General features: G+C 36.2%; 3 protein-coding genes across 3 annotated transcripts; 2 read left to right on the top strand and 1 right to left on the bottom strand.

Moving 5' to 3' along the window:
* Positions 1–225: 225 nt before the first annotated feature.
* Positions 226–3,901, bottom strand: LOC137708089 (protein POST-ILLUMINATION CHLOROPHYLL FLUORESCENCE INCREASE, chloroplastic). Its single transcript, XM_068447080.1, has 8 exons — positions 3,662–3,901; positions 2,724–2,850; positions 2,367–2,451; positions 2,205–2,283; positions 1,209–1,322; positions 1,012–1,124; positions 729–839; positions 226–638 (listed from the first exon to the last, which is right to left on the bottom strand). The coding sequence occupies exons 1-8, from the start codon at positions 3,768–3,770 to the stop codon at positions 528–530; spliced, it is 849 nt and encodes a 282-aa protein (XP_068303181.1). The 5' UTR covers positions 3,771–3,901; the 3' UTR covers positions 226–527.
* A 180-nt stretch (positions 3,902–4,081) lies between these two features.
* On the top strand, positions 4,082–6,902 carry LOC137708088 (palmitoyl-monogalactosyldiacylglycerol delta-7 desaturase, chloroplastic). The gene is made up of 5 exons (XM_068447079.1): positions 4,082–4,881; positions 5,127–5,267; positions 5,725–5,865; positions 5,974–6,080; positions 6,437–6,902. The coding sequence occupies exons 1-5, from the start codon at positions 4,282–4,284 to the stop codon at positions 6,630–6,632; spliced, it is 1,185 nt and encodes a 394-aa protein (XP_068303180.1). The 5' UTR covers positions 4,082–4,281; the 3' UTR covers positions 6,633–6,902.
* Positions 6,903–12,462: 5,560 nt separating this feature from the next.
* On the top strand, positions 12,463–13,802 carry LOC137708090 (pseudo histidine-containing phosphotransfer protein 6). The gene is made up of 5 exons (XM_068447081.1): positions 12,463–12,588; positions 12,928–13,058; positions 13,173–13,316; positions 13,567–13,639; positions 13,746–13,802. The coding sequence occupies exons 1-5, from the start codon at positions 12,520–12,522 to the stop codon at positions 13,800–13,802; spliced, it is 474 nt and encodes a 157-aa protein (XP_068303182.1). The 5' UTR covers positions 12,463–12,519.
* The last annotated feature ends 738 nt before the right edge of the window (positions 13,803–14,540 follow it).

Raw genomic sequence — 14,540 nt, forward strand, 5'->3', positions numbered from 1 at the left:
CCTACCCCTACCTATTCCCGTTCAAATCTCCTCCTGTGAATTTTACCTTCCCGCCCATACCTTTTGGAACAAAAACGCAAAACAAATGGCCTCACAACATTCACATGCCTAATTCCTTGCCGTAAAGCGATCAAAATCCGCGTCGGTTGGCCTTTCGCAAAGAATTCTTCCGTCTTCGAAGAATCTATCATGACAAGGAAAGGCACCAAATCAACATGTCCAATGTGATTTGCATGAATCTTTCTTTTCAGTTTTCTTATTCAAAGGACATACAAAAAACGTTTAAGCTATGCAGCTAGAAAATGTTCGGAAGCTCCGACTACCCGAATTTCTTTAGGAAATCAGCAAAAGCGGCTTGAATACTTTGGATGAGATTGCAACTATGACTTGTATAAACTCTATGAAACCAACAATCTCAGTGTAGTTTCCTCAATAAGACAGGCATTTTCTAGACAGTTACCGTATATGTACTACACACCGTGACATATTTACGAGTAAGATGGGCATGTATTACTGACTGCACAATGCTACTCTAGCTCCATTGGGCATGATCCATCGTCCACATTGGCAAGCGGGTCGTAGGATGGTGAACTGGGATCTGTGCATCCTGGTACGAGATTAAGGTTGCAACGATCGCCCTGCAAGGGTGGAACAATTAGATTTACAAATCATTTTGGCACTTTCACTTGAGAAAATAATGTTGTTGTGAACATGAACAATTTGCTTACTCCTTCAACTGTCAAATTCCCAATCATATTGCATCTTGTTACGACAACAAACGTATCAGGAAAGATTGCTCTCTCACATGCACCGTCTTTACTCAACTCTTCTGCTAGTCCCTGCCATGAACGCATCATCCAAATACAACGATGCAAAATTTTCAGTTACAGGTGTACAGAATAAACTTGTTAGAACTGATTCAACAATTCTGATAGCTGATATCATTAGTATTTCATAGATTCTTTGAGCACCATATAGTCCCGATTTGAACTTTGACAAGATGAGTTTTACCTCGTTAAAGAATTCAAGCGGTTTGTTCTTCAAACCGTTGGGAACTTGAAATTGTAGTCTGTAAGGACCATCCCAATCAACTCCGTTTGTAAACGAAAAGATTAAGTTCAGGGCTGGAGAATTTAGAACAGTTGGTTAGGAAAAACAACGTTATATGGCCAAGAAATGAAAGATGAACTTAACTGAATGATACCAACCATGCCGGGGAATACATATTTGGATGGAATACATTGGGGAATCGGCTTTGCCTCGGTTTATACTAAGCATTGCCCTTGGCTCACCGCCGCACATTATAGGCTGATTAAAACCTCCTGTGAAGACAAGAATACAACCAAGTAAATAAAATGCAACTGTGACCAAGAATTGAAAGGGCAAAGGCATATTCAGCTGATTTTTCAGCCACAAAAGTAGGACATTTCCGATCAATGAGTTATAACATAGGCATGAAATCCTGGAATTTGGATTTACGAAACGAAATATATGAAGGGAAGGGGAGAGGAACTAGAAGAGAAAAATGAACGAGGTAAATGAAATGTGGGAGGATTTCGAAGCTCCAATGGCATAGAAGTAGCACAAGGAGCCAAGACATACTCCAAACTGTTCATTTCAGCATTGTTCCATATCCCTAATGGCTTATATGCGAAGTCAAGAGGCAAACAACAATGCTGTTAGAAATATAATGGGACTTATGAAAATGATTATGAAACTACCATTGCACATAAATTTTTTAGCAATAATGGAATCTGGGAGGAGTAATTTTGAGAATGAATCCTACATTGATGGGAGGAGGGACCTTGCATGTGCTTATAAGTAATCTACAGAAAATACGAATTGAGTAGATAAAATGTGGGGAGAATTTCGAAGCTCCAAAGCCGGTAGAAGCAGCACAAGGAACCAAGACAATCTCCAGATCATTCATTTGAGCATTGTTACGAATTCTTCATGGCTATTAAGTAAAGTCAAGAGGATTGTCAATGCTGGAAGTCGGGGAGAAAAACTTATGAAGGGGTTAGTAGTTTAGACTACCATTGCGGTTAACAAAAAAGAAAAAAAAAAAAACTCAAGTTGTTAGGAATCCCGACAACAATGTATGTCAAGCCAACACCCTCATTCAAAGTAGCATCACATAGCACATGAAGAGGCAAACAACGCACAAGGTTAACAATAAATAATAGGATATTGTGTTCAAGTACCATTAAATGCAATCCCATATTCTTCATTTGGGACAATTTTATTTGCAGCTGGGTTGTAGAAAATCCTTAGCTTTTCTCCCTGCCAGATTTTGCGAATGAGTTTATCGTAAGAAAACGACGATCAAGAAAACCCGACTAGTTTTATTACAATGTCATACTTACAGCGGTAGGAGGAAGACCGTTCACGGTTTTCCAATACACAGGAGCTCTCCCAAGTTCAAACATAGCCCATGAGGGTAGTGAGAACCTGAAAAGACGAAATTTACAATTTTAACTTTACCTTTAATTTTAGCTTTTCAAAGAGGAGAAAACAAATATTGACAAATCTTATTTCAATGAAAGAATTCTGCTTGTACGACACTGTCATGCAGGTGATGTTTAATTTCATTAGTTTTTTTTTTAATTTTTTGCTCAAAGAACGACTAGAAATCCCGAAAAATAATACCAAAAGTAAAGATTTAGCGATAGTAAGTAAATGTAGTAATGCAATTGCAGTAAGAGGGAGTTGAACGCTCATACTCTTTGGGTTCCTCTACAGGAGTTGGTGCAAAAGTTGTTGCAGCAGCACTGACTTTCGCATTGCCCTTCACAACTTTCTTCCTTATCGAAGGACACCTCGCCAAGGATGAACCCCGAAAACTGCTAGCTGCATTACATTGCTCAAGTGTTATCCATTTGGTCTTAAAAAGTCTTATGATCCGATGTTATGAACAGAAAACATAGGTACTTTGCGGCGAACTATGGAAGTTAAAATAGAACATGTAATCACAGAAACACTTTCAAAATTATGAAAATATTTCTTCACAAACACCAAAAAAAATGAATGTATAATCAAACCTGCTCAAATTTAGCTATACTCTCTGATGGCTCTAGCATTTTAGCATATTGAATTACACCTTGCCTGCTTTAGCTGATGTTGGATACATTTATAGTGGTATCTAACTAAGTGATTAAGATAATATCATTTAAAAGCCACGTAAACAGCATAGACATGGACATACTTCATAGAACCGTTCTAATTGCCAGCCCTTTAAGGTATGAGTTCCAAATTTCCAACTGAAGTAGAAACAATCTTCCATAATTCCCTTTTTTTGTGGCATATTAAAAGCTTTTAAAACTAACCCATGAACAATTATGGTAACTATACTATCTATATTTATTTTCTCTTTTCACAATAAGATATTCTAAATTCCTCTAATGGACAGGGTCGGGGATTCGAACTTGAGTACAAGGGCCGGACTCACTGGCCAACTGAAATAATCCACATCTGCATCTATATATTTTGGATTTGGCTACAATACTTATAAGTACTTAATATTATCACGGTTAGATATACTGTAACGACATCCAAGATTCCAAGGTGCATATCGGTGATGGTACTTGCAAGTACTATAGCTAGTTCCTTGTAATTCAATCTAGAATCCCACACAAAGGAAACCGATTAAGGAGAAGCATACCAAGAGTGTTTGAAACAGGTGGGCTTGCTTTGCTACCAAAAATGGACGGTGTGGTAGGAAAAGGTTGTGTGGACGCCGCAAAGATCGAAGATTTTGTTGCTGCAGCCATTTACGACTCTTTCCTTCGTTCTTTCTTTCTAGCTCATCAGATGGGCAAGTGTACTACGAAGAAGACCAGAAATAGATACTTCTTTGAGGGAGATGATGACAAATAAGCAGACGAGCAATCAGAGACACAAATTTTACACAAATATCTCTCCACCCCTTTAACCAATAAGAACAAATGTCACAAAAATTATTTTTTTTAAAAAAATGAAAAATTGGGATAAAATATAACTGGATCCTATACATTCTGGTTTCTACAACCCAAACGGCCCAAAAACCCAAACGCCGCCTTATCTCCATCTTTCTTGTCTGTTTCTCTCCCTTTCAGTCTACAACTTGAACAAAATCTAACAAATCTTGCAATGACTACTCCACCACAAAGTCACAAACTCTCTGCCCCACCAAAACCCTCCAACCCAACTCTGCAGATTATTTAAACTTTTTGTTGGTTTTGTGAAAAACCCAATTTTGTATCAAACTCTAAGACGCCCTCCTCCTCCTCCTCTTCCTCTTCCATGGATTTGATCACATCACCACAGTCCAATCCCAAAACCCACCATTGTTTTCATCTCCGCCGCACGTTTCTCCGGCCGGGAAGACCAGTTTTGGGTCTAAGGCCATTGCCCCAGAGCTCCAAGCTCCTCACTTTTGATCATTGCAACTCAAAACAATCACAACCCAATAAGTTTTTAACAAGCACAAAGCTTTTCAGCCTTTTTCTTACCAATTCTAATAGAAAAGCATCAGCATTAAGCACCAATGCAGCATTGTCTGAAGCCTTGGAACCAGAACTAACAGAGACAGGAGAGTACAAGTTTAAGAGAATTCTACTTTCTGATGTGATTGTGAAGAGGCCGAAGAATGTGTTTATGGGGAGAAAGTGGATTCCAATGGACGTGGCCACAGCTGGTGTGGTGGCGGCAATGCATTTGCTTAGCCTTTTTGCACCTTTTCAATTCAATTGGGGAGCTTTTTGGGTGGCAGTGGCACTTTATGTTGTGACTGGTCTATTTGGAATCACTCTTTCTTTTCATAGGAATCTCTCGCACAAGAGTTTCAAGCTCCCCAAGTTTCTTGAGTACTTATTTGCTTATTGTGGATCCCAAGCACTTCAGGTGAGGATTTCAAATTTGAATTTGGTTGTGTTTCAAAACACTTTCGGTGGTCACTTTTTTTCTACCATTCACAGTTTGACATGATTGCACTATTAACTCTGAACATTTTTTTTTCTATATGTGTCAAACTATTATTAGCAGAAAAGTTGAATTTTTGGAATGCCTACCTCCAAATATTTTTACCTATTTTTAATGATTTTTTTTTTTTTTTTGTGTTCGATTGATTGTGTTTTTTGGGTTTGAAGGGGAGCCCAATTGATTGGGTGAGTGTGCACAGGTACCACCACCAGTTCTGTGATTCTGAGAAAGACCCACATAGCCCAATTGAAGGTTTCTGGTACAGTCACATGAGTTGGGTCTTTGATACCAAATCTGTGAATGAAAGGGTATGAATTTCTTTTTCCTCTAGTTCTACGTGGGCTTTTTAGCTAAAATTATCTCTAAAATTGGAATAACTCTTTATTTTGATCTCTGACACTAAGAATCGATAGAAGTTGTCTTTGAGTTTGTCCACCGTAAATCATTTTGATCGTTTTATAAAAAATCTATCAATATTCTCGTCAAGTTGAGGGGTTGGTTTGACAAAAATACCCTTGTAAAGGTAGTCACGTGACAATTTAACGAGAATATTGACCGATTTTCCCGAAAGGACCAAAATGGTTTATGATGAACAAACTCATGGCCACTTCTATCAATTTTCTTTGTCAATTACTAAAATGAGGAGTTAAGTGAATATTCAAGACTATTGTGGCTAAAAAGGTCTTTTGTATACAGATCAAAACGTATTCATTGTTTTTTTTCCTTCTAAAGAAAATATATATTTTATGCTTTTAACATTTGCAGTGTGGGGGATCAAATAATGCTGGGGATCTAGAGAAGCAGCCCTTCTATCAGCTCCTGCATAAAACTTACATTGCTCACCCTATTGCTCTTGGACTTGTACTATATGCAATGGGAGGATTCCCATTCCTTGTGTGGGGAATGGTAAGATGAATTGAGGGCCTTTCATTATTTGCTCTTGAACTCCTACTAAATGCAGTGGGAGGATTCCCATTTCTTGGACATAAACGTGCTTCAATTTTAATATTGCAGGGTGTGAGGACTATATGGGTATACCACATTACTTGGCTTGTTAACTCAGCTTGCCACGTTTGGGGAAACAGAGCATGGAATACCGGTGACTTGTCTAGGAACAATTGGTACTACTATTTCTCCACAACCCCATCATCTAGAGAAAATAATTGGGTGGAACTTCCGTGTCATGTAACAAATTGAGTGCTAGACACCATTCAGTTGAAGCATCACGTTTATTCTAATATTTTATAAAAGTTATAAAACGTGTTAAGTTTTAACTAGACAATGTCTGATACTCAATGTGCGCCACATGGTAAGGAAGTTCCCACCAAGTTTTTCTCTAGTAGTTCTTTTACATTTCTCAACCTAAATTGGTTAGAAAATTGTGTATGACAATGTGGGCTGGGTTAAAGCATTATTGGGCTGATTGCCTTGTTCAGTTTTAGATGGAAAATTCTAAAGGATATGTGAATTTGTTCAGGTGGGTGGCAATACTAGCGTTTGGAGAGGGTTGGCACAACAATCACCATGCATTTGAGTACTCGGCTAGGCATGGCCTGAAATGGTGGCAGCTTGACATGACATGGTATGTTGTAAGATTTCTCCAAGCTATTGGATTGGCAACCGATGTGAAGCTACCAACTGAGGCCCACAAACAAAGGATGGCTTTGAACTAAGGAAAGCTTTGACCACGTTATAACCATGCTTCATATGGTGTGCTTTTGGTTATAACCATGCATATAGAGTTATTACTCACCCGAATTTCATGTAAAACATGGTGTTTTTACTGCCTCTCAAAATACAAGATGGCGTTTTGAGTGTTCTTTTTTCTCCTATGATCAAAGGGGCTTTGAGTATTGAGTTGTCTTTTTCCTAGAGACTTGTGTTGGTTAAGTAAACTCCATGTATGATACATACAAAGAGAGGAATATTGTGTCCTTACAACTTCTATATGTACCGCAATCTTTATTTTGTATAATACGGATGCGAAGCTCATTGCATTGAACTACAAAAAAAATAAGAATCACTCTCATTTTACTCAGATTTTTTGTCCACTGTAGCAATTTGATTCCTATATTATGGGTATCACACTCAATTTTTCTACCCATTGTGAAGGGCATTAGTCATGTTATAGTATAAAGTTTAGGAAAGTTTTGAAATGTCAGATGAACTTACACACTTTTTTCAATTTGTCATATAACTAAAGTTGTAAACGATTTGTCATATCAACTTTCCAAAATCATTAATTTGTCATTTCATCCTAACACCATTAAGTTGATATTTACTATTGTTTTAGAGGACAACTATACTTCAAGAACATGTTATATATGTTTTGAGGACTATACTGTTAAAGAGAATTAAGTTTCATTTTTGTTTCTAGAAATCTTAGATTTTTGTTTTGTCGAAGATAACTTTTTAGAAGGGGAGTGTAGAATTTTCTAAATAGCCCTAAACACAAGTCATGTGCAAGAAACACCACTTATTTTGGATGGAAAACCTAATGGTTTAGGATGAAATGACAAATTAATGTTTTCAGAAAGTTGATATGACAATTCGCTTAAAATTTTTATTCATATGACAAATTGATAAAAGTGTATAAGTTCATATGATATTTTAAAAATGTTCCCTACTTTTTATATTTAACTGATACATACATTGAAGTCTTTTTGTCTATATTTTCTTGTCATTTGTCACAACTTTGGGTAGTAATATATGACAATAATAGGACTAAATGGATTGAAATTTTTTACTATCTCGAGCAATGAGTTTCCAACTCTACTGTAGTATAAAAATGTCCCCTAATGATCACATTCCATTGCTTTCTGATGGAGTGCATGGGTGCTCTTTACACACTAGGTTATATGTTGCTTCGTATTAACTTTAGGGACTAATCTCTAAAGAATTAGGAATCTTTGTACCATAATTTGGAACTTCAAAGCTGCAAGTGTGAAAAGTTTTAGTAGTAGGACAAAAAAGAAGAATGTGTCTTGAATGGATAAAATTCAGAGTGAATAGCACGGGAGCTCAAGAAGCATGGTTATGATTTAGGAAGTCTAGGTATAGTTTTGCATTTTATATATGCAAAAGTACCTCATGTTTTCATGGAGCATCAAAATAATTGCCATAAAAAGTACTTCTATAAAGAAACATTTTTTGTTCCTAACGCACATGATTTAGGCACTTGTTTATTAATTATTGATTTGAATACTGAAATTTATGTATTAGTAATTTGTAGTGATGTAACAACATCAAACAATCCTCTTGATTTAGGCATAATTTGACGTAAGCATTGGTTATTTTGTCGCTCATACTCATTAGAAATAAGAAAGAAATTAATTAAGTACAACTAAAGAAACTCACCCAATCCAACCTGCTTAAGAATGGTTTGGGTGAGTTAGTTTGCCTATTTTCTTAGATGGAAATGGGTCTGAACAATTCCAACCTGAGCATGTTGGGTCGGCCAATGGGTTGAAATCCAACTAGACCAACCCACTCGATGCCTCTCATTTTTTTTATGAACAAACGATATTATCTACACAAGAGGTGGTTGGGTAGTAGACTAAGCCTCACAATGGGCGAGCTATAATAATGTTGTTCAAATTCGTTTTTGGCGAGAATCGAACCTAAAATTTTTCATTTACAAGTGAAAAAAATACCACTAGAGTCCTAGATCGTAGTACTAAGTGGTTTTCTTATTGAATTCTATTTGTATTACATGTAACAAAAGGAAAAATCATTGTATTAAATGAGAAATTTTTCATTGTAACCAGAACACGAGGGGTATATCACGTGTTTTTATATAAGTGGTGGGGAATTTTATTTTTTAAGTTATTAACTTTTTAACACACATATCCCAACATTTGTATAATGACACGTGGTGTACTACCCCGTGTATCGGTCACATTAAAAAATTTCTCGTATTAAACAATACTGAGAAGAGTTTGCTTACGTCAAGGCATGCTTTTTATGTGAGCATGCAAGTCGAGGTAGTTATTAGCAAATTAATTAAGTAACATGCTTCACATATAAAAATAAGTTTTACTATACTTAAACCCATCACATAGGCTAGGATGGTTCGTGCGCACTTTGTACTACTGTTAAAGTAAAAAATATGTCTTCCATTTCCTGAGACACATATGCCACATAAAGTAATGTTATCACTGCATGTTTAAGCACTTTTTTTATTAAAAAAAAAAGTTAGTAGATGACTTCATTACAGTTGAAATTAGCAAGACTTACTTAGGCTTTTCAGCTTATCTGTGGTCACCATCATATGATTCACCAACGTCAGAATTTGAGTCCACTACATACCGTGTGGCATATGGGCCTAAAATTTGACTCCAACCACTGAGCTACACCGTGGTGGTTGCATTTTCAAGCATTTCGGTTTGATAATTCTTTCATTGAATGAATAAAGCTATTGTGTTAAGGTAACTTTGATCGGAACCAATTAGCTTTTTAGGAGAGACTTTTCATAACATAGTCCGGTATATTAAATGTAATAATACAATTGGTTCTAAACTGAATTTTTTTTTCTTCAATAAATTGTATGAGGACATTTGGGGTACCAAATTGTGTTTCAGAAACACTAAAAAAACTTCGCTCTTTAGAATGCACAATGGAAGAAAAGGGGTGAACAATGAACATAGATGGCTTTGCTGCAATTTTCTGTTACTTGGTTACTCATTTGTTTCAAAATTTTAATTTAGTTTTAGTTCACAAACTCTCTTTCATTCAATCAATTTAGTAATTACTTAGGCAGCAATTCATGCCGGAGCAGCAGAAGAGAGGCCACCTCTTCTCAGCTGGAAACAAAAAATTTGAGTTGCTACAAACGTTACAACCTGAAATTTGAGAGTTTATTTAATTTCTTTACATAAAAAGGTATCAACACTCCAAAAACATCATGATAAACTTCTCGTAACAATTTTCCTGGTGCAATACAGGTTTCGAAAGAAAAAAAATTTTTGAAGTTCATGAAATTATACTTAGGGCGGGATCCAAAATTTTGAAATTAAAATAGCCACCATATATAACATTAATTATTACTAAACTTTTGCAGTCATTATGTATATATGGGTCCCAAAAAAAAAAAAAAAAAAAAGAGCCATCATATAAACCTTTTTGATCCAAAATTTGCTACAAAGTTTTGTAATTCATTACTCATTAGTAGCTAATGAAGAGAAGAGAAATGGGAAAGGGCAACAACTTCAAGGTTGAACGTCACCACTCTACTAAGCCAAATCATATTAGTCCCATATAGAAAATGAGTGCTTCTCTTTTCTCTTTTTCTCAAACAACAAGAAATTAAGAATAAATTGAAATGATGGCCTATAAAATTGTGTGCTTGTTTTTGTTGAAATGTTAACCTGACTCAGCAGGGTCCAATGCCCATCACGCCCTTTTGAAAAGTCCCTTCATATTCATATGCTTATGTGAGACCCTATTTTTACATAGCGGGTATTCAAGTAATACACTACATATAATATAAGTGAACGATGTGATATATGTTTTCGTATTTTTCTACTTATTTTATGCCACGTTAAATATCTGTTTAAATACCGGACATTGTAACATGTGTCTCCTCGTCCTCATCCTGTAACGAACCCCTTTTCTTCGTACATACACCTACACATAGATTAAACAATGAAAATCCATTTTGTGACGTGACCACCTAGGTCAGTGTTTGTCACCACCGTGATGTCCAGGTGTGTTTGCTCTGCGAGCCTTGTTTATCGCGGGTGCGAGAAATATAGCTCTTTCTCAGATCCCAGTTTCCCAGAACCAAAAGTGTCTGCTTCTTTCGTTCTTTGCAGAGCAGCAGCAGGCTTCAATTCTCTGCAACTGAGTGAGCCAAAAAAGAAAGTAACAACAACCAGCCAACATTTTTTCAAGAAAGTGACAAAGAAAAAGTAGGGAAAAAAGTGAAGCAAAACCATAAAATATGTTGAAAATTCTAAAGTGTAGTGTAGGTTCATTCAAATGATATGGTTTAGTTTCTTCTCTTTCTTGTTTGAGTAAACTGTGGGGGTGTGTGTGCGTGGGGAATATTGGAGTGAGTGACTGACAAGTAACCGGGTGCAGGCAGTTGTCGGGTGAAAATGAGGCTTCACCGCCGCACCAACCTGCCATAACAGACAGCACGCGAGCTCACTGGCAACGGGGACAGCAGGTCACCACCTCCCTCACCTCACTTTTTCACTCATTCATCAGTCACTCAATCTTAATTTATTTTATCAAAGCTTTTTTTTATTAACACCTCATATTTTGTTGATTATATTCCATATAATAATTTAATATGAAATTGCTCATAAAATTGTTATTTAAGCCCTAAGATGTTCTAAAAATTAAAAAGAAGATTCTAAATACACCCAAGTTCTTTCTTTGAGTCATGCCTAAAATTTACTTCTATGCTCTCACATAAGCAATATGATTATTTTTCCAGAAAAGAATGAACAAATTTTCCGTAAAAGTTTGAAAACTCAATGTGAAACTCCATCACTTCAATATATATACATACAACTGCAAGACTCGAACCCTTTTGCCCTCGAGTTAGTTTGGGTGAGGCTTGTGTCCTTTTGTCTTTACTTTAATGAAAACCCATTTCGACTAAAGGAAATATTGAAGAATTATATAGGTTACTGATATGAAAATTGAAAAAAAAAACTGGTGGAAACAAGTTTGTGAAGATGAATACGCGGGTTTGATGTGGGGTGTATGTGAAGAGTTTAGGGTCTGAGGGTAGCTTGAGAAAGAATGTGGGATGTATTAAGATTTTTTTTTTAAATTTAAAAAATAGATGTGGGGTGTTTTTAGCATGTAGGGTGTAATCAACAAAATATGGGTGCCAATCAAACAACCTTTTATCAAATGAGTAATGATATTCATACCATGTTTTTGTACCAGATTTTCATACAACCTCAGGTGGCATTTGATTTGGACAGCCATATCATTTGAATTAATCAGATTTTTAAATTTAGTTCATTATTTAATAAACTAATAAGTAAGAAAAACGAGTTAATTAAATGATGATTGTGGTATACGATGAGCCATTCTCCTTCATTTTCTTGGGTTTTGCAAATTTTTCAAATGATGTGGCTGTTCATATCAGATGTCATCTAAGGTGGTATAAAAACGTGGTATAAAAATATAGTATGAACAACATTACTCTTATCAAATATTAGGGTTGGGATGTTGAGAGCTGAGGCCTGTGGTGTATAGGCTGGTCCGGTTGATACCCCACATTCGCCTCGGTATGTTACACAATGCATGCTCGAGGTTTAGGGTTTGAAAATTAATTTATATTAAAACAACTTTATTTAATTAATTTAGGCAAACAGTGGGGTCCAATTCAATCGGTACATTGCTTTGAATCCCAGGTGGCCTTCCCGCTTCTATATATAGAACAATTGAAAGAGCAGAAGCACAACAAAATTATAAACACAGAACCTAAATCCTAGAGGTGCTGGTGTGAAGCAAGTAAAACCTCTCACTATTAATATTATCAAATTCTTGTTTTGTGGGTGAACAAAGTGTTTAGCCAAGACGGGTCTGCCAGTGTGGATGTTGGGGTTGGGTGTCGATCAGTTGCGAGCAGACATGAATCGTTTGCTCGCGATGCTCTTTCACCAGGTAACTGCTGATAAAATAACTTGTTTTATTTTAATGTTTAAAACTTCCTTCACAAGCTTGTATTCACTCAATGAATTTCAATTACACAGAAAGGAATATATATAGCCTTTTGGCTCTTTACAAATCTACCCTTGACTATTATAAACAACCTTATAACTATTCTAACTAATTAAAGTTAATAACAAACTAACTACATTTAGCTTTCCTTAACTATCTAATATCAACAGAACTGGAAGATGTGTTATCTTCCTTAATACTTCATTGCTATTGAAGATTAATGTTTATGAACGCAGTTAATTGTTGTTTATCGGTATTTTGTTGTTGTTGTTAAATGTATAGGGAGTATTGGATGAGCAATTCTTGCAGCTTCAACAACTCCAGGACGAGAGCTCGCCAAACTTTGTTTCTGAAGTTGTCAACATATATTTTCATGAGTCCGAGAAACTGTTGAGAAATCTCAGAGGATTGTTGTGAGTCTCTCTCTCTCTCTCTCTCACTGAGCGATTTGATTGATTAATTTTTGGTTGTCGGTTTGGTGGTTGGTGAAACATTGAACTGAACTGAAATGAACATGTAAACAACAGGATGGATAGGGAGTTCTCGGACTACAAGAAAATGGGAACACATTTGAATCAGTTTATGGGAAGCAGCTCAAGCATTGGAGCCAAGAGAATCAGAAACGTCTGCGTCGCTTTTCGCGCTGCTTCTGAACACAATAACCGTGCTGGGTCAGTCAGTTACGCTCTTCCTCATTTTTCTCTCCTCAGTAGTCGCGCGTTCACATATTTCATTTATTCTTCAATAAATCACCGTCTCAACTCTCAGCCGTCTTATAATTTCTCTAATAAACGTGGGCCTTATTTGTATTGGACTCATTTTATGAAACGGTACAAATAATAGTACTCGTTATTTTCTCGCTATTTTATGTTCCACATTCTGGAAAAGCAACATGAATCGTATTGCCTATGCATTATTCAGGTGCTTGAGAGCCTTAGAGCTGCTGGAACACGAATATTGCTACCTTAAGAACAAGCTACATGAATTATTCCAGGTAATTATAGTTAAACCTACCACCTAATTAACTTCTCCTTTAACATTGATGATACCGTATCTATCTGGAGCCAAACCATTGATTATTCTTCTGTATGGCACTGCAGATACAGCAGCAACGAGTCTTGGCAGCTGGGGTTAGGTACCCAATGCAAAACAATTAAAGAAATGTGTGTTCTTTGTGTACGGCTACCTTGTTTGTGTTTCAAAGTTTTACTCAAAACCAAGCTAATTTGACCCACTGCGACTGTACCAGTTGGGAGTAGCTAGTTGTGCATTTGAGAAGAAGAAAACTAGACATGGAGAAAATGCTGTGATTTTATTTCACTGTTAATCGATCTACCTTGCCTTCTACAAACCTGCCTTTGTAGAGGAGAACATATTATATGGAATGGTTCACCGCAATGTGGTGTTTCAATCCAAAGGTACATTGTGATCATGTGGAGGAAAACTTGTACATGAAATGTATCAATGGATAAGGAACGCCATATGACGGTGAACTCATTTCATGTAAGTTCTTCTCCCCAACTAATTGTAACTTTAAATGAAAATGAATTCTACTTATGATTCCATGCGTATGCATGGCTAGTTGTTCTGAGTCTCATAAATCAAATAAATGAAAATGAATTCTACTTATGATTCCATGCGTATGCATGGCTAGTTGTTCTGAGTCTCATAAATCAAATAAATGAAAATGAATTATAGATTAAACCTCTCTGAATATTGACTCTCCACCAACTAGTTCCTCGTTTTTGAAGTAATTAATGCTCAACAACTAGTTCCTTGTTTTTGAAGTAATTTTTGAGTGCTCGAAGGCATTTTCAGATAATCAACGACGTTTCGGACTGTACTTTGTAAAAAAACATTTTTGAAACATAAAAGCATTTGTTAGTGTCTTTTTA

The sequence above is a fragment of the Pyrus communis genome, chromosome 11 (genome assembly GCF_963583255.1).
Source record: "Pyrus communis chromosome 11, drPyrComm1.1, whole genome shotgun sequence".
NCBI lineage: Eukaryota > Viridiplantae > Streptophyta > Magnoliopsida > Rosales > Rosaceae > Pyrus > Pyrus communis.